Source organism: Histoplasma capsulatum, assembly GCF_000150115.1.
Source record: "Histoplasma capsulatum G186AR genomic scaffold supercont2.1, whole genome shotgun sequence".
In the NCBI taxonomy this organism is placed as follows: domain Eukaryota; kingdom Fungi; phylum Ascomycota; class Eurotiomycetes; order Onygenales; family Ajellomycetaceae; genus Histoplasma; species Histoplasma capsulatum.
This window is the reverse complement of record NW_025544801.1, coordinates 1,838,916-1,857,132: the sequence shown is the minus strand read 5'-3', so window position 1 is coordinate 1,857,132 and position 18,217 is coordinate 1,838,916. Positions and strand designations below refer to the sequence as shown.

Below are 18,217 nucleotides of genomic sequence, written 5' to 3'. Positions count from 1 at the left end.
CCTTCTATATCCCATCCATATTCTCGTGAAGCGAAACTCCCTTCTTGACCCCTTTTTTGTTTTTATTCTTGGTTTACCGGACCTCGTTTATTCACAAAGGTAAATGCCGTGTCAAGTTTAGGCCAAGGCAAGATTATATATCCCTCTGGGGCACTCAACCCTCTACCCTCAGCTCGAGAATTTCCACTTTTTCCTTGTTCCCTCCGGGCAGATTGTCCACATAACAGTTCCTGTAAATCATATACCGTGGTTTGAGGCGAGTTGACCAGTTTATTGGCAACGATCAGTATCATAAGAAGATTGCAAAAAAGAAGCAAAGCTACATGGTCTACTGGCGTTCGAAGAGGGTTTTTTTTTTTCATCTCCATGTTATTTTCTGATAGTATCCTGGGCTAGTTTGGTGTCCTCGTTTTCGGTGGCTATCGTAGTCGTTCCTAATTGATTCATTATTTTCACTCCCCGCGGATCAAAGATAATTTTCAAAGCCTTTTTGTCAGAATTACCCGTCGTTCTTTTTGTTGAAAGGGAATAGCTCTAACAAGCAATTGGGCGTCATAGCTGTGATAGGTTAAGTTATCACAAGATCTACGTTGTAACCTTGTATTTGCGTCCAGCAATAAAATTTTAACATCAAAAGCAATCTCCTGCTTCAATTTTCATGCGACCTCAGTTTTTAGTCCTATGACGTAGTTAGTCCCTTCATTGAACTATCTCCACCAAACCAAGCATATCCAACCATGTAGGTCATGAACTAAAAAAGAGGAGCCCATGTACCCGCCAATGCAATACAATACAAATCTTCAAATCTTCCATATTTCCATATATTGTAAAAAATGGAGCCTCAAGACGAAGGAGGGCCCCTCTACATCGGCTTCGACCTCTCCACCCAACAGCTAAAAGGCCTGGTCATAACCTCCTCCCTCAAAGTCGTCCATGTAGCTAAATTCGACTTCGACGCTGACTTGCGCGGTTTCCCCGTCGAGAACGGTGTGCAAACCAACGAGGCTGAACATGAAGTCTTCGCACCCGTCGCAATGTGGCTGCAGGCGCTGGATGCAGTGCTGCTCCGCCTGAAGGAGCAGGGGATGGATTTTCGGCGTGTCAGCGCCATCAGCGGCGCGGGCCAGCAGCATGGCAGTGTCTATTGGAATTCAAACGCGGGGCAGATTTTGGCTGCTTTGGATGCGGGGAAGGGGTTGGAGGAGCAGGTTGCACCGGCGCTGTCGCATCCATATAGTCCGAATTGGCAGGACGCGAGTACGCAGCGGGAGTGTGATCAGTTTGATGAGTATTTGGGGAGCCCGGCGGAGTTAGCAGAGGTGACGGGGAGCAAGGCTCATCATGTAAGGTGTTTCTCTTCTCTTCTCTGCTTCTTCTTTTATGCTTTTGATGGCAATACAAATTGATTCTTTGCTATTTACTTCATTGTTATTTGTCAATGGCTATACTAATTTAGGATTCCTTTTCAGAGGTTTACGGGACCACAAATATTGCGGTTCCAGCGTAAGTATCCGGATGCGTATAAAAGAACTTCGAGAATATCACTCGTCTCGTCTTTCTTAGCGTCCTTATTTCTAGGCAAGATTGCTCCCTTTGATATCTCAGATGTATGCGGGATGAACCTATGGGACATTCAAAAGGACCAGTGGAATGGACGGTTACTTGAGCTATGCGCAGGATCGTATGGGGTGGCCGATTTAAAACAGAAACTAGGCGAGGTGCTAGGTGATGGCGGGATGCGACTGGGGAAAATTAACCGCTACTTTGTCGAGCGGTACTCATTCAACCCGGATTGTGTGATAACTCCTTCCACGGGAGATAACCCAGCTACAATCCTGGCCCTGCCCTTGCGATCAGGGGATGCAGTGGTGTCCTTAGGGACTTCAACCACCTTCCTCATGTCGACACCGGAATATAAAACAGACCCCTCGACGCACTTTTTCAACCATCCAACAACACGGGGGCTCTACATGTTCATGCTGTGCTACAAAAACGGCGGCCTAGCCCGAGAACACATCCGCGACGCTATTAACAATAAGTTTAGCAAGGACTCCCGATCCCCTGCTACCTCTTCTTCCAACCCGTGGAATAACTTTAACGAAGCCGTCTTCCAGCGACCAGCCGCTGGCCAGAAGACAGATGCCGATCTAATGAAATTGGGCCTCTTCTTCCCCAGGCCCGAAATCGTGCCTAATCTCCGCAACGGCGAATGGCGCTTCAACTACGACTCAAACAAAAAGACGCTACAGGAATCCCAACAGGGCTGGGACAGGCCATTAGATGACGCACGCGCCATCGTCGAGAGCCAGATGCTTTCACTACGTCTGCGCTCCCGCGGTCTAGTTCACAGCCCATCCAAGGACGTACCCCCCCAGCCTCGCCGGGTCTATCTTGTCGGTGGGGGGTCCCGTAATACAGCCATTGCCAAAGTGGCCGGAGGGGTCCTCGGTGGGGTTGAAGGGGTTTACAAGCTGGATGTTGGAGAGAACGCGTGTGCGCTCGGGGCGGCGTATAAAGCCGTCTGGGCGTTGGAGAGGGCGCCGAACCAGACGTTTGAGGATTTGATTGGGAAGAGGTGGAAGGAGGAGGAATTTGCGGAGAAGATCGATGAAGGGTATCAGCCTGAGCTGTTTGAGAGATTTGGGAAGGCTGTGGAAGGGTTTGAGATGATGGAGAAGCAGATTCTGAGGCAGGAGGGGGAGGGGAGGAGTGTTGGTTAACTGTGTCATTCGCCGTTCTGCTCTCCATCCCGGTTGCTGGACATATTGTCCGATCTTCTTTCGTCAGGAATTATGGCAAACCGCCATGACCGAGCGAAGTTAGCCCTGGGCCCCGGCGTTGTTTGTTTGTTATTTGGTCATAGAGGTTTGGTTGCATGCGGAGAGTATATAATAATGATTTCCCAACTTATCTCAATCTAACAGTCCGTCGCAAATTCCCCCTATCTCCCTTTTCTTCAACTTACAGGGCATAATATAGTGTGCAATACTGCGCGGTTATATTCTGGAAAACAGGTGAGATAAAAGGTACAAAAATATAGACAAAAAATTAGTTGAGAGCTTCGTCGACTGACAGTTGGTCATTTGGGATGATAGGAGCTATTAGAACCCTGGCCCCTGAAAAACTCTGATGCTGACTGTCTCATCAACGGGTCATATCCGTGACCTGGGGGTGCATTCTCTTCATATTCCAACCGATAGCTCCTTGAGGATACAATGGCTATGAAATTGAGATCTTTGCAAAGTATCCAACTCTATTTTGGACGGTACTCACAGCCACATGCTCACCTTGCTGATATGGAGACTTTGAAAATCCTGTCACTCGTCATTCAGATGTGCCACCTGAAAAATTGAAGCTCTTCTCCCTCGCTACTTGGCGAGAGAGATTCCATGGGGACAACGGGTTTGTCTTGAATATTATGAAACTCGACCCAAGGTATAGGCCAACAGCAGCTTCACAGTCAGATATCAGATCAATCAAACCAATCTTTTATCAAACAATCTCAGCTTTCTCAATAATCTATATCTCACAGTGAGCTCATTATATTCTCACAATCACTTAAATGATTCAAGTCTTCAGTTATTGACAGCTTGATAGTAAATTATTTTCAATCAGAGTTCTTGAAGCTAAGCAGAGTAAACAGGGGCTCCTTTCAAAGATAACCGGTTCAATAAAATATAAGCAGACCCGCGTTTCGATTGTCTTTTGTGGGTGCTTGTGGAGGCGAAACGATTGAATTCTGCAACAGCATCGGAATACATTATTTATCTCCCGACTGGTCCGTAGGATTCAATTGAACCCCACTGCCATCCGAGAGTGGATGACTTGTACAGAAAGCAGCTACAGGCTGAACAGGAATCGACGGCTATAGGCTTGCAACCGAAGCTCGATGAGCAGCTGCATAAAAGCAGCAAGGCGTGGCGTGGATGTGGTTCAGGTCAAACTGAATCTCGTGGGGATGCCCTCTGATATGCCAAACTTCAGGGCGTCGCAGCACAGCTGCGGGCTTGATTCGCTGCACCACTGCAAGTGGACTGATCATAGCTTTGGATAGTCTTCAAACAACGACCACCGCTACTTGTTGTAGTTTGGCAGCATATTTGCAAAGGGGTCGGCATGGAGAAGGCAGTTGTTGTTGGTCCATCTGGTATAGGACATTGTGTAGCTTGGGTTGTGCTGCCCATCTTCTCAGTCCGAAGGCTCAATGATGGCCGCTGTAGGTGATGCAGCGGACTTTCTGATTCGGTGGCAGTGAGCTAATCGAAAAAATTGAGTGTATGCAGCAGGAAAATATCTTGAAGAAGGTGGTTAATGAAGCAGTTATCCGCTAAGTGGCCGTTGATGAACGTCGTTGATCAGACAGAGCCTGTGCCGTTTTGTTTCATCGTGAAAACGGGTCAGGACATCCAAAGGTCATTTTACCAGATATGGGTTGCCCCCTGTTCACCATGCATAAGAAGAACAAAACAGTTTTAGTAATCATATTTATATAAAAGAATAGAATCCATATTAGCTCTCAGTCAATCCGTTTTGAAAATCTCTTCCCAATGGGCTCGACATACTCCGTACATTTTGAAGACCTTCTGCGGAGTGGAGCCAGGGCACACAACTTTGTGCGGTGTAATTAATTGTGGCGGTCTTGGGTAAATTAAATACTGCCGCGAGTTCTTATCAGCAACAGGCATCTTCCATCCCAACCCCCGCCAGAACTTGCCAACCTGCCCTCCAACTCCCGTCAACCCACTGCAGAAGAACGCACATCCAAGCAAGAGAGTGCCCTCGCAATTGTAATAGCGTATTGTGATTCTGCAATCCCCAACGCCTAGCCAGCCGCCTTGAGTTGTATCCATTGCAAAGAGGCTCTTATTATTCGTTTCGCGCCTACTGCAGGCCTGGCATGGCTTGACGAGCGTGATATGACACTCCACTACAACACTCAGCTTCAAACAGATTTCTCCTGCGCAAAGCAGCAAAGCTTCTCGCAGGCAGACTCCCCCTAGAATACCAGGCCGTGTGGGAGCTAAGTGGTCTGGACAACTTGCTGGCCACACCATGGAGGACCAGGTAGCTATAAGGATTTTTTTTTTTTTTTTTTTTTTTCGGTGTCCCTTGTCTTCTTTGCCATTGCCCCTCGATCGAACTTTTACTCGATGCAGCCCAACTGGCTACCATACAAAGGTCTGACTTGTTTTGATAAATAGGTAGCGAATGCCATTGAAATTGCCTGGAACCCCTCCTCCGACCAAGCGCTCAAGGCACAGGCATTTGAATACCTCAACCAGCTCCGAACAAGCCCCTCAGGATGGCACGTGTGCCTGTCCATCTTCACCAAATTACCCCGTCACTCGGAGGTTGTCCGCCATTCTGCTCTGGAAATCGTCAGCAGTGCTACACAGACCGGCCTAGTGGACATGCAGGGGCTTGGATATATCAAGGACACCATGATGGATTACCTCCGCCGGATGTATGGCCTCGGCCCAGCCGCTCAGATGGACCCTGCTAGTATCCAAAATAAGGTGGCCCAAACGTTGACGTATCTTTTTTCCGCCCTCTATGTCAACGGATGGGAAACCTTTTTTGACGATCTTATTCGTTTAACGTACAAAAGCCCCCAGAGCTCGTCCAAGGATAATTCCCCGGGGATCGTATTCTACCTCCGAGTCATCAACTCAATCCATGCCGAGATCGGAGATGTGCTGGTTTCGAGATCACGGGTCGAACAGGACAAAGCAAATCTGCTGAAGGACCTTATACGCCAGAGGGATGTGCAGAAAATTGTTAGCTCCTGGCAGGAAATTCTATCTCAGTGGCAGAATGGGAGTGACCAGATAGCGGAGATATGTCTAAGAGCCATTGGCAGTTGGGTTAGCTGGATCGATATCTCGCTAATCGTCAATCAGTCTATGCTTGACCTGCTCTTCCAACAGCTTGTCAGAGCAAAGGATGTTAATCTCCCTGAGGGTGGGGAGAAAGTCCGGGATGCAGCAATCGATGTATTTACGGAGATCGTGGGAAAGAAGATGAAGCCGTCGGATAAGATCGATATGATCGTGTTCCTCAGTTTGGAGAATATCGTGGCTCAACTTACCGCGAGCCCTCCGCTGCATGATCACCGCTTTACCTCCAAATACGACACCGATCTAGCAGAAACGGTGGCTAAGCTAGTTAATATGACAACGATTGATATAGTCCGGGTTTTGGATAATGACATAGTCGACTCCACCACTAAGGAAAAGGCCGAGACTCTTCTACAAGGATTTCTTCCACATATCCTCCGATATTTCGCAGACGAGTATGATGAGATATGCTCCACTGTTATCCCCTCTATGAACGACCTCCTCTCCTACTTCCGCAAAAGCACGAAAAAGAATCCCGCGCTTGTCCCTCAGCAAACCACCATGCTAATGCCAATCCTAAAGGCTATCATTACTAAAATGAGATATGATGAAACCTCGACATGGGGTGATGAGGATGAGCAAACGGACGAAGCCGAGTTCCAGGAGCTCCGAAAACGGCTAAACGTACTTCAACAAATCATTGCGTCTACAAACGAACAGCTTTACATGGATGTTGTGAGTGGAGTGGTCGGGACCACTTTTGACGGTATGAGGCAGCCTGGCACGCAGGTTGATTGGAGGGATCTAGATCTTGCCTTGCATGAGATGTTCCTTTTTGGGGACCTAGCTGTGAAATCGGGAGGCTTGTACGTCAAAAATAAATTGAATAATCCCGCAGCGGAAAGGCTGGTGGAAATGATGCGAAGTATGGTTGAAGCTGGTAAGTTTTTTGCTGCCGGCCATGTAGTTTTTGGGTCGTTGGCTAATGAGGCTGCTATTATTTAACAGATATTAGGTCGTTTACCCATCCGGTAACCCAACTCCAATTCATGGAAATCTGTGTGCGCTATAGCTCCTTTTTCGATCATCATGTCCATCTTATTCCAGGCGTCCTAGAAAGCTTCCTACAATTAGTTCATCACCCAGTTAAGAAGGTCAGCACGAGATCGTGGTACCTTTTCCATCGGCTCGTTAAGCATCTACGAAACCGCATTGGGAATGTTGCGGAAACCGTCATCAAAGCTCTCAGTGATCTTCTTGTCATCCGGGCAGAAGTACCTCAAGAAGGATCTGATGGTGATGACATGTCATCGGAAGATCACGAAGGGTCTGCCGATGCTGTATTCAACAGCCAGCTATACCTTTTTGAAGCTATTGGCCTTATTTGCTCTACCACTTCAGTCCCTGTTGACCAACAAGTCGTCTACGCCCAGTCTGTCATGAATCCGATCTTTATGGATATGGAAAGACACCTGGGAGCTGCAAAGGAAAACGACGAGCGATCTATCTTACAAATTCACCATGATATAATGGCGCTGGGAACGCTCGCTCGGGGATTCTCGGACTGGACCCCAGGTACCACGACACCTACGTCACCCCCAGCACCAGAAATATCTGATTCTTTTAGCCAGGTATCCGAGGCGACCTTGGTGGCTCTTGAGTCTCTGAAGTCGTCGTTTAATATTAGGACTGCAGCGAGATTTGCGTTCTCCAGACTTGTTGGCGTCCGCGGTTCCCAGGATTTACATCAACTGCCACGGTGGATTGATGGGTTAATGACCGAAACATCCTCAAAAGATGAGATGGCTTTGTTTTTGCGCTTACTAGATCAGATTGTTTTTGGCTTCAAGACTGAGATTTACGGTATACTCGACACCCTCTTAACTCCCTTCCTCCAGCGGGTATTCGCGGGAATTTCTGATCCCACAACTGGCACGGACGATGAGATTCAACTTGCGGAACTAAAGCGGGAGTATCTCCACTTTTTGCTAATTCTCCTGAACAATAACCTTGGAACGGTCATAATTAGCAGCAGTATGTTCTCAAAACCTATCATATTTCAAATCCCCTGATGCTGATAAATTTTTGCTCCGATAATTAGCAAACCAATCAATCTTCGAAACCGTTATAACCACTATCGAACATTTTGCAAGGGACGTTGATGATTTCCCTACGGCTAAGATGGCATTCTCAGTCCTGTCCCGTATGTCCAGCCTATGGGGTGGGCCAGATATCAACCAACCGGCCAACGGTTCCAACGGCAATATCTCCATCCAGCCTGCACTGCCAGGTTTCGCTCAGTTCATGATCACCCGCTTCTCCCCCCTATGCTGGTCACTTCCCATGACTCCCAGCTTCAATCCAAAGGATGCACAGGCAAAACAAGTCCTAGGAGAGGCGTCTACGTTGCAAAAAGTCATATATTTAAAGACGGGGCAGGAGTATGTTGATTGGCTTAGAGGGAAAGAATTGCCCGAGATGGGAATGGGAGGAGATCTTATCAATGAGTATGTCGGATCCTTGGAGCAGCTAGATATAAAAGGATTCCGACAATTTTTCCAGGTATGATTTTTTCTAAAAAAAAAAATAAAAAATAAAACCCCGAAAAAACGTTTTAATGGACATACACAATATCTAACCTGAATCCCCTTTGCAGTCATTCATCCAACGATTAAGCGCATGATATCACGAAAGCTGCCACTGTCTTACCCGCTACGATTATCTATACAACAACTTCCCTATTATCTATATCCTAACTCTTAACCTGAACGACCTCCCCACCAAACCTCCGTCTTCTTTCTCTTCATCTTTCAATCCTGAGAAGGAAGATGACATATTAAAACCTGAAAGTCATGTATCTAACCTTAACTCATCATAATCTACACCCAAAAATCTACACGATGATCTTCATGTCAATACTTCAACCCATCTCCAATCGCACCCCTCCCCTTTATGTTTCCTTTATATGTTTTTGGCCACGATACCAGGCCTACAGATGCATGTGCATTCTAGGCGTTGATCCCATTTAATATTACTACTTTCTTTCTTCCTTTTCTTTTTCCTTTTCCTTTCTTTGTTTTGAAAGAAACATGTTTTATTCGTCGTCCCCTCCTCGCGTTATTTGTTTTATTCCATTTTATATGGCCATTTTATGCCACATTATGATGCCAATGTAAGCCGAGGAAGAGCAGATACCTGTTCGTTTGCTTTTTGCGACTGTTTTGGGCGAGGAGATAGATAGTGTTTGAGCCCTTTACTTATGGAGTAGTGTTTATACCAGGTTGACGGTGATAATTGTTGGGGTGAAGGTTGGCCCCCTGGAGTGGGGGCTGAGTGTTGGTTTGAGTTACCACTCGAATTCGTCGATAACGAGCCGGGAAGCCTAAGGTGGTAATAGGGGTGATAGGGCGGGGTGGCGGGGGTGGAGGTAGAAATGAAGGTGGTGGTAGTACGGTTAAAGCCAACCAAGGACAATGTTGAATAGATAGCAAGACTTTTGGTAAATGTTGCAGTGAAACGTATTTAGTCGATGAGTGGCGATGCTGACGACAAATATAAAAGGTATAGATTCAAATTCATACAAATATTCAACCGGTAGTGGCAGAGAACTGGGAAATACCATTTCAACTTTTCTCAGCTGTAGCAAAGCGAAAGAAAATATACAAAATCTATTTCTCTGGTAGCTAGGTATGGCTCAAGGTTGTTGCGTAGCGTTGTCACTGTCACGGGGGGTAGAACGTTTGTGATTTCACCAGATGAGATAGATAGCCACTTTCCCGACAGGACTAAGTAATAAGCATATTATGCGAATAGGTACTTAGCCGCGTGCTCAATATGGTCATCCGAGAACGTCGCTATGGTATAGTAGCTGTGGTCGTAATCTGCCTGGTACCGGATATTTATGCCCTCAACACCAGCTTCCTTGGCCACCTGAGCAAAGTTTTCCGGGAGCAGTTGGCCCTGTTCATAGAAAGCGTCGCCAGTACCCTGCAAAATCAAGCAGATCGATCAATAAAGGCCACAGACGGACGCCTCAATGGGCCAGAAGTGAGAGAGAAAAATCAGGTACATACCACATCAATCAGTGCATTAAGAGGGCCTTTCCACTTTTTAACAAGCTCAGTGGCATCATATTCCTTCCATTTTTGAACGTCATTGCCCAAGTATCCCTTGAACGCCTTTTGACCCCAGGGGCAATTGATCGGGTTGGAAATGGGAGCAAAGGCAGAAACGGATTTGTATTTTCCTGGGTTTTTTAAGAACTGGGTAATAGTAAAAATTTAAAATTTAAAAATTAGCCATGCTAAGCCTATCTTTCTGCCTTTCAAGTTTCCCCGGATAAAGCTAGGGGCTTGGTTGGGAATGACTACCTACCAAAGTCAACGCGCCGTGTCCGCCCATGCTATGGCCCGTAATACCGACCCGTGTCGAATCCAATTGGTCAAAAACAGCAAATACTGTCTTTGGCAGTTCCTCTGTGACGTAGCTGTACATGTTATATCCTTTATCATAAGGAGCATTGGTGGCATCAACGTAAAAGCCGGCGCTTGTGCCGAAGTCCCAAGAGTCGTTCTCGCCCTCGACATTTAGGCCTCCTGTGGTTTCAGTCGATTTGAGAATTAGCCAATTGTTCAAATTCTTGATTATATCATATCTGACAGAAAATCAGGATAAATATATTAGCATAATAGAAACGTTTGAGCACAAATCACACGTACGAGGACTCGTGTCGGGATAGAGAATCGCAATCCCCCGCTTGCTAGCTCCATGCTGGAAAAACCCCTTCTCGGAGCAGTTGTCCGCTGTGCAAGTGAGGCCGGAAAGGTATATCAGGACCGGAACTTTCTGTTTTGGGTTTTGGATAGCTTGTGGAGGTAGATAGAGATTAAATGTCATTTCGCAGTTGGTAGTGGTAGCATCGTGAGCAAGCTTGAGCAGTTTCCCACCAAAGGAAGCGATTGTTGCTTTGGTTGTGACGGACATGGTAGTTGGTTATACAGTTGAAAGGAATTATAATTAATTGATAGATGTAGAGAAATTTCCAGCTAGCTGCAATTGAGGAATGCTATTCGGAGTTTTACTGGGAAACAAGGAATGCTGCTAACTGATTCCCAATATTATTGCCGAGTGGGACAGACGTCATGCGGGGAAGCGGGGCGGGATTAGTAAGTCTCCAACAAATTTCCTATGATAGCTAGATTCCCCTCACCAAGAACTGCATTTGAATTCGCACGGCACATACATATACCAAAACCATTGTCAGAGTTTTTATTCTGAAGAGCTACACAAGAGTAACAGTACGAAGAATTAATATCTATATGATTCAATACTAGGGGAACCTGAAAATGACAATAGCTTCAACGAAAAGGATAATCTATCTGCTTGCCAATGCAACAAATCAACCGCTATGCTCCAATGCCATGTCCGATTTGCAACCGTGTCTATCAATAACTTTACAGTAAATGGTCATCAGTAAACATGTAAGCAGTAAAAGTTAAACTGAAAATAAAAGAAGAAGAAGAAGAAGAGAGAGAAAAACAAGTGATAAAGCTCTACGAACAAAACCAAAGAGAAACCCTTTATTTCAAAAACACCGGAACACCATACACCACTGGCGCTGCTCCGTTAAGATATTGCAAAATGCAAGCACTTCGGGAATTAGCAACTGCGGTATCAAGTCCTACCAGACCACCCATTTGGGACGGCTTCATTGGCCTGGGAAGAGGAGGTTTCATAGTCTTTGACCCTTTAGACTTGCTTGCTTGATTGGTCTCAACCGGCGCCTTGTCCATGAGACCCCATTGCTCGAATGTGGATTGCGCAAAACGGTCGATGTCCTTATCGGTAACATCCCAAAGTGTGGCTACAAGAGCGGGTGCCCCAGCATGCATATAGTTGATCGGTGTCCCATACGGCTCGAATTCGCCCGCTTCAGTCAGCGAACCACTGCTACAACCCATGAGGAAGGTGACAGCACACCGATCCAAGCGCTTGATAGTCCTGCCCCGAATATATTGGGCCCCACTTCCATGACCAAAGTAGAGAAGCAAATCTTTGCTTCCCAGATATTCCTTGAATTCATCTTCACTTGGTTCTCGGTTGGTGATCCCGCTCCACCCATCCAAGCTTAACAACGAATTTTCAAAAGTACTTTGGGTCGATTTTAAGTCCCCTCCAGGGTTGAGAATATATGAGCCAAGGTTTCGGTCAATGCGGAATCCATCAAACCGCTCTCCAAGATCATTGTTGGCTTGGAGGCTTGACAGCGTGACTTTCAGATGATGTAGAGATGGCATTCGAGAAACAGAGGATCCGCGCAAACAACTGAGGGACTCCCATGGGAAGGAGTGAAGTTCTTTGTCGAGAATGAGTATTGTGTGGCCTGACTGAGTGGATATCCTATCCCTTTTCTCATTTTCCTTATAGCAGCGAATCGCATCGAGAGTCTCAACAACCATCATATCGAAATCGATTTCGTCATATGCATTCCTTTCCCCGTGGAACTGGAGTATGTCGACAACGAAATACAAAAGGTCCATAACAAGGTCTTCCGCATCTGAGCAGTCGTCAATATTCCCGATGTTGACGAACAATTCCATAACATCCCGGTGGAAATTCGTTTTATGCACTCGGCCTCTCCCACGTTGTCTTCTTGATGGAAGATGTTTGTCGAGAATTTTCCCAAAAGAGTCGATGAACCGGGAAAGAAGAGGAGTATTTCGTGGGGACTGTGAGAATATACCACGGAAACCGCCAAACCAAACTGTTTCGATATTGCTAAGGAGGTCTCTCAGGCGATTATCTAACGATTGGCGCGTAGCCCACCATTCCTTTTTCGCACTCTTATCGATACTGGCCCGGGCGTTGTGTGCGCTCTCATTGGCTAGCCGAATGATTTCTAGGAGTTCTTTTTTTCCTTCTCCAAAATCAAATTCATCCTCATCCATCTCCTCCAAGTTTCCCCTTTTTAATGGAAGACGGAGCAAAAAGGGTGGCCTTCCAGAGCGTAACTTGGATATGATGAACTCCTTATGGTCCCCGCTTACTGTTAAAGAAAGGACGTTCCACGTATTTGGCAAGGTATCCACATAATCTAGCATAAATTCAGCGGATCTGAGTTCATCGGATTTCGCGAAATTGTTGGGTACAGCTGGCCACTTCAAAGGTTCAACGGAGCCGCACAACTCTTTGTCAATTGCAATAGAAGAATGTTCTCTCAAGAAGGCCAAGTTTCGTCCGTTTTCTACTTATAATTCTTATTTTAGCATGGGTCGCATCTTAATTATGATATTTCTGATACATACCTATCGAAACTGCGGCCTGTAACGGGCCGGAGAACCCTTCCAGTTTGGATGATGTTGCATGCGACACCATGCATATTTGGCTTGAAATGTACGAAATACTGTGGTTGTCGTTGGTTGAGCCGTAAACAGGTGCGGAAGAAGCAATAGTGGGAAGTAAGCTACTTGCTGTGAGTATCGTGTCAGCGAAATCTTTGGGGCGAGCCCGAGTATGGCTTTTCGTAGTCGATGCCCCAGCTCTTGTTCTAGTTGTCGGAACGAGCCTTTTCGTGCTGCGAGAGCCCGTCGAAGATGGCTTTTCTTCCACAACTTCATTTGTTAGATTTATTGTTGGGAGGGATATTGTAGATTCTGGCAGAACACAGTACACAGCATGGGTAGTGAGCTGTTGGATCCAATTGGCAAGTAAGAACTGCGCCTTGGTGATCATATAAGACATCTCACGAGTTTTGCATTTCGGGAGCCGCTCTGCCTGTTCAAGAAGGGCAGACGCATCCGCAAAATCCTGTCTCGACAACAAATCCGCTATCTGCTGATTTAGCAAATCAACTCGGAACTGTGAAAACGAGAGCGGTTGGAGTGCGGTTTCGCCAGTCGAACCAGTTGGAACTCTGGAATTGGCAGGGGGGCTTTCCAGCGTTTTTGCGCATCTTGCCTTTGTTTTCCGACTACCGGAGGCTTTTTGACGCTGTTTTGTAGTTTTTATTGTCAGCTGGCTCATTTTTACTTCAAAATCGGGCTCCAAAGCTAGATCGTCTGTTGGTTCGGCTGTGGTATATCCTGATATATCCAATAAAGTTTGATGAGCCAACTGAAGCGATTTGTTTCTCTCCTCCAGGTTTCCCCGAAGCCGGTGAAACAGGGAGAAAGTCATATGAAAAGCCACCGTATCTAGATTCTGATCAAGCGAATTCGATGCGCTCGAGGCAATATCTAATAGCTCATGGCCTTTATTAACGTGGCCGCCGCGGAGCCAGGAGTTTCCCAGTTCAGCCTGGGTGAGGAAAGTAGAGGACGTGGCGCCGATAGCCTTGCAAATTTTTAACGCCTGCTCCCCAAAATAGATGCAATCCTGAAAAAGGCCATTGTGAGCGGAAAGCCTGGACAGGTTGACAAGTCCGATGTAATGTGAAGTAAAAAGCGGCCAATACAACGAGCCCTCACGGTAGTTATCCCGTGTGCCGCCACCATCTGATGTTAAGCTGATCACATTGACCTTGTTGGAGAGATCATCGATATCTGAGTCGGAAGTATCAAGGGTTTTACATCGCTTCATCTCCGAGATTCTGTCTAATTTTGCCCATATTCTGTTGTTGAGTTTAACAGCACACCTGGCAAAAAACATGGCACAGTTGACGGATCCAAGTTCGAAATATATTCGAGAAGAGATATAGGCAGCTTCAGATATCAATCTTTCCCAAGCTAGCCTAGTCTGAAAGCTTGAATTCAATGCACAGCTAGCATTTTGTTCAAAGATGACTTTAGCACATGACAAAGCGTCAATTCTAGTTCATGTCAGCTCAGTTGGAAATTAACGGCATAATGAATGTAAGGGGAGATGGGCCAGTTAAACTCACGCTTGGTCAGTATTTCCTATAGCTATCAGATATTCCGCGAGCGCAACATTCCATGAAGCTAATACCAAAGGCGGAATTTCGATATTACGGAGAAGGTCCTCCCCACAGTTAAATATAGGCCCCGCCATGTCAAGATAACCAAGGCGACTATACTGAAGGCCAAGGTGGGACAAACATGATAACATCTCTGGAAAGTCCTTTGTCTGCTGAATCTCCAGCAGATGTCGAAGTGTTGATAACGCCGATATCCTAAGTTTCCATAAGCCGAGCACTTCCAAATAAGTGACAAGCACTTTTAATTGTGAGAACAAAGCGTCCGGGTTATCGACTTTTGTAAGTAAAGACTCCCATGTCCGGCAACTTTGTGCAGTTGCAGCCCAAGCGTGAGTGATTACCTGCAAGTTTTCGGGAGGTAGCTCTCCGTGAAAGAATCCCAAGGTTAGACGGAGAGAGGTCAGCATGGATTCCTTGAACAAGAAGAGGCCGGAATCCTCCCCGATGTCGAGTTGGTCCGATAAAAATAAGTTTGCTTCTTCTAGGATCGTTTCAAGAAGTTCGGGCCTAAATTGAGTAGGAACTTGTAAACAAAAGCGGATAGTGTGAAGGACTACTCGCAATCGCCTTATTGGATAAGTTTTTCGTGGATATCGATCAAGTAAAGCCGAAACTAAAAAGGATAACGGCGATATCCTCGAATGTGATTCTCCACTTGAAGATGTATCTAAAAGTGCCATAACTTGGCATTCAAGTAAGATTCCTCTCTCGTCGGATTCCAGATTCGCATCGTCAAAAACCGCTTCACAAGGATCATAACCATGTTTCCAATAGAACCGAGTATAGCTCGACAAAACCCGGCCCAAAAAAAAAGTAGGATCCTGAAGGATGTAAGATAGTGGTTGGGTCGCAGCATTCCGAGCCGTGCTTTTCAAAACACCACTGTTTATATGAGCCTGAATAGCAGACCGATACGCTGCTTGGGAATTTTGGAATTGAGAAACATCAGAGTACATAGTCGCTAGCCGTTCGTATTTGATAGCCACAAATCCCGCTTTGTTTTCGGGTGGACATGTCCGCAGAAGACTTGTTGACCGCTCCAATAGGGTGATGAGATCAGCAGACGATGCCCCAAGTTCTTTTTGTTTGACATAGCGGGACCAGTACAGGTTAGATAATTTGACGAAACTGGCGGATGTTAGATCAGTATAATCATTTGCACTCTCAACACTCTCTGCAGAATGTAGATATTGAAGGAGAGTGTAGCAATCGGACAAAAGAGGTTGGATATCGGCCCATGCCGGGCGTTTGGTGACAACTGATATTTTCCCCACCGCAACAACCGAATCAACAGCTGCCAGTCCAATATTTTTGCATTTCAGAAACCGTTGATGAAATAAACAATTGGCATCGTTTCCAGAATCCGAATGAGTTGGGACCGCTTGTCCAATGTAACGAGTCAAGAATCTCACGAAATTGTGGAGATAATCAATGATGTAAAGCGCTAGAGTCTTTTGCCCCGAGAAACCTTCATTTTCGTCTAGGGCATCTTCGCCGAGTGTATTCAGAAAAGCCATCGCTGCCTTCTTAAGCTTTGCTGATTCTATAACTAACTCCTCTAGATCAGATTGATTCCCCTTTAAAGGAGATGCCAAGCATTTCAACGCCTCCGACACTGCTGAGACAGCTTTAGATGGGCGGCCAATTTTCGGAATGTGCAACATCTCCAATCGTAAAAGAGCGATTTTGCAATGGCAAATACCAAGGAGGAGCGGTTGGTCAGACGTGAGAGAAGAAATGCAGTCATCGAAAAATTTCAGCGCGTCGGGTTTGCATTCAGCACTCTGTGCTAATTGGCCGAGAACTTTCATCACTATTGATACGGGGCCAACCTTGTTGGCAGAGGGCATGAAAATATATCCTTGTGCCGTTACTGTTGATTCAAGGCGTAGGAAAGCTTGCTTCACGAACTCAAAATCGCTTTTTGTTATGGCCGGACATCGTTTGGAGAATGTCGTGAGATAACGAGCTAGCGGTTGCCACAACTCTTTCTCCATATCGCACTTGTGTCCACAAATCTTCCACCATACACATCGTATTTCCAATGCCAGTAATTGAAGATTCAAAGTAGCCTTATATTTAATGGGAGGTTTTGCAAGGTGACGTTTTCCATCTTCGGTATCTGGCGACGGTGAAGAGAGGGAAAGGACGGTGTGCGAAAGAGATAATAACTGCTGTGCCGCCTTGCTGTTTTCTAAAACGCCTTTTTTCCAAGCTGTAAGAATAATACTAGCAGGACTGCTTGGTTGTGACAGCAAAAGTAGATCCGAAAGCTTATTCACGATGGCCACTTTCTTTTCAGTGGTGATGGCCTTTAAAACATGAGCCTGAAACGAAATGACTAAATTCAGGAGTTGTCTATCAGAAGGTATGCTGTCAAATAGGATAAGTTCTGCTAGTGTTTCCTTAGACGGTTCGTCCCACTGGTCGGTGTTGGCGTGTTTCGTCGCGCGCTCAGGGTTCCCTTTCGATGTTTCGTTCATCATATATCCTTTTATCCTCCTCTTCAGCTTTCTCAGTTCGCTTATTGCGGGTTCAATCAGACCAACAGCAAGAAGCTTCCCGATCAGGACGCAAAAACCTTGCTCTAGTTGGCTATTGAATTGCAGGGTTTCCACTGAGGGAGGTGGCCTCTGGTCTCGAACATATGACAACGCCAATCTAGCACAATTCGCAACTTCCACAACCCCACAACTTTGAATTCTCGTTTTCGGCGTAGACTTGTCTATAACTTTCGTCTTTACGGGAGAGCATGTGGTCGAATTCGGCGAGACAGGTTGCAGTGGCCGTCTAGGAGTCAACGCCTTTTGTGGAGTGTCAACTCTGCTTTTCCGGGGTTCTCGAGACTCTTGACACTTTGAGGAGAGCTTCACATAATCGGAAAGTGCCTTTGACGCGGAATTGAATACGTCCGTGGCTAAAACAAGCTTCTCTTTCTGCGAGAGCCCATCCTCTGTTCCAAGTGATGTTTTGAGTGGAACATATTTAGCAGGAGTTTTGGCCCGGACTGATTTGGCAACCTTGTGCCCTGTTGATTGTTTTGGTCGTCTCGTTGACTTGGCACTTTTGCGTGCTTCATCGTGGGCATTGGTGCTGGCGGAGTTCGCGGAGAGGAGCTTTTTTAGCAATAACGTTGTCTCGCTGGTGCATGTAGACGGAAACTTGACAGCTTGTTTCACGGACACTTCCAGAGTGCGCATGGAACGAGCTATTTCATCCATTTGTGCGCTCTAAAACCGATATTGTCAATGAAGTTGGCCATGTTCCATGTTCTACCGCGATGATGGCCGCGAGTTGCAGAAGTTGGTCTAGCTAGCTAGTTAATGGTTGCCGGGCAACCAAAGTGATTATATAAGCAACCATATTGCAAAAAATCTCCAATGGGTTTAGCGTCTTTTTTCTCTTCTGATATTGACCTACGACTTTTGACATTATCCCATTTTCCCTC

General features: G+C 46.1%; 4 protein-coding genes across 4 annotated transcripts; 2 read left to right on the top strand and 2 right to left on the bottom strand.

The window, feature by feature from the left end:
• Positions 1-833: 833 nt before the first annotated feature.
• HCBG_00594 (D-xylulose kinase) lies at positions 834-2,720 on the top strand (the record flags this gene model as incomplete). The annotated part of the gene is made up of 3 exons (XM_045427644.1): positions 834-1,343; positions 1,470-1,503; positions 1,579-2,720. 3 exons carry the CDS (start codon positions 834-836, stop codon positions 2,718-2,720), a joined length of 1,686 nt encoding a protein of 561 aa, XP_045291619.1.
• Positions 2,721-5,052: 2,332 nt separating this feature from the next.
• On the top strand, positions 5,053-8,405 carry HCBG_00593 (Ran GTPase-binding protein LOS1; the record flags this gene model as incomplete). The annotated part of the gene is made up of 4 exons (XM_045427643.1): positions 5,053-5,064; positions 5,202-6,777; positions 6,846-7,871; positions 7,939-8,405. The coding sequence occupies 4 exons, from the start codon at positions 5,053-5,055 to the stop codon at positions 8,403-8,405; spliced, it is 3,081 nt and encodes a 1,026-aa protein (XP_045291618.1).
• A 1,169-nt stretch (positions 8,406-9,574) lies between these two features.
• On the bottom strand, positions 9,575-10,820 carry HCBG_00592 (esterase; the record flags this gene model as incomplete). Its single annotated transcript, XM_045427642.1, has 4 exons — positions 9,575-9,824; positions 9,911-10,099; positions 10,212-10,432; positions 10,556-10,820. 4 exons carry the CDS (start codon positions 10,818-10,820, stop codon positions 9,639-9,641), a joined length of 861 nt encoding a protein of 286 aa, XP_045291617.1.
• A 422-nt stretch (positions 10,821-11,242) lies between these two features.
• Positions 11,243-17,990, bottom strand: HCBG_00591 (separin; the record flags this gene model as incomplete). The annotated part of the gene is made up of 4 exons (XM_045427641.1): positions 11,243-11,278; positions 11,522-13,083; positions 13,142-14,643; positions 14,716-17,990. The coding sequence occupies 4 exons, from the start codon at positions 17,988-17,990 to the stop codon at positions 11,243-11,245; spliced, it is 6,375 nt and encodes a 2,124-aa protein (XP_045291616.1).
• Positions 17,991-18,217: the final 227 nt, after the last annotated feature.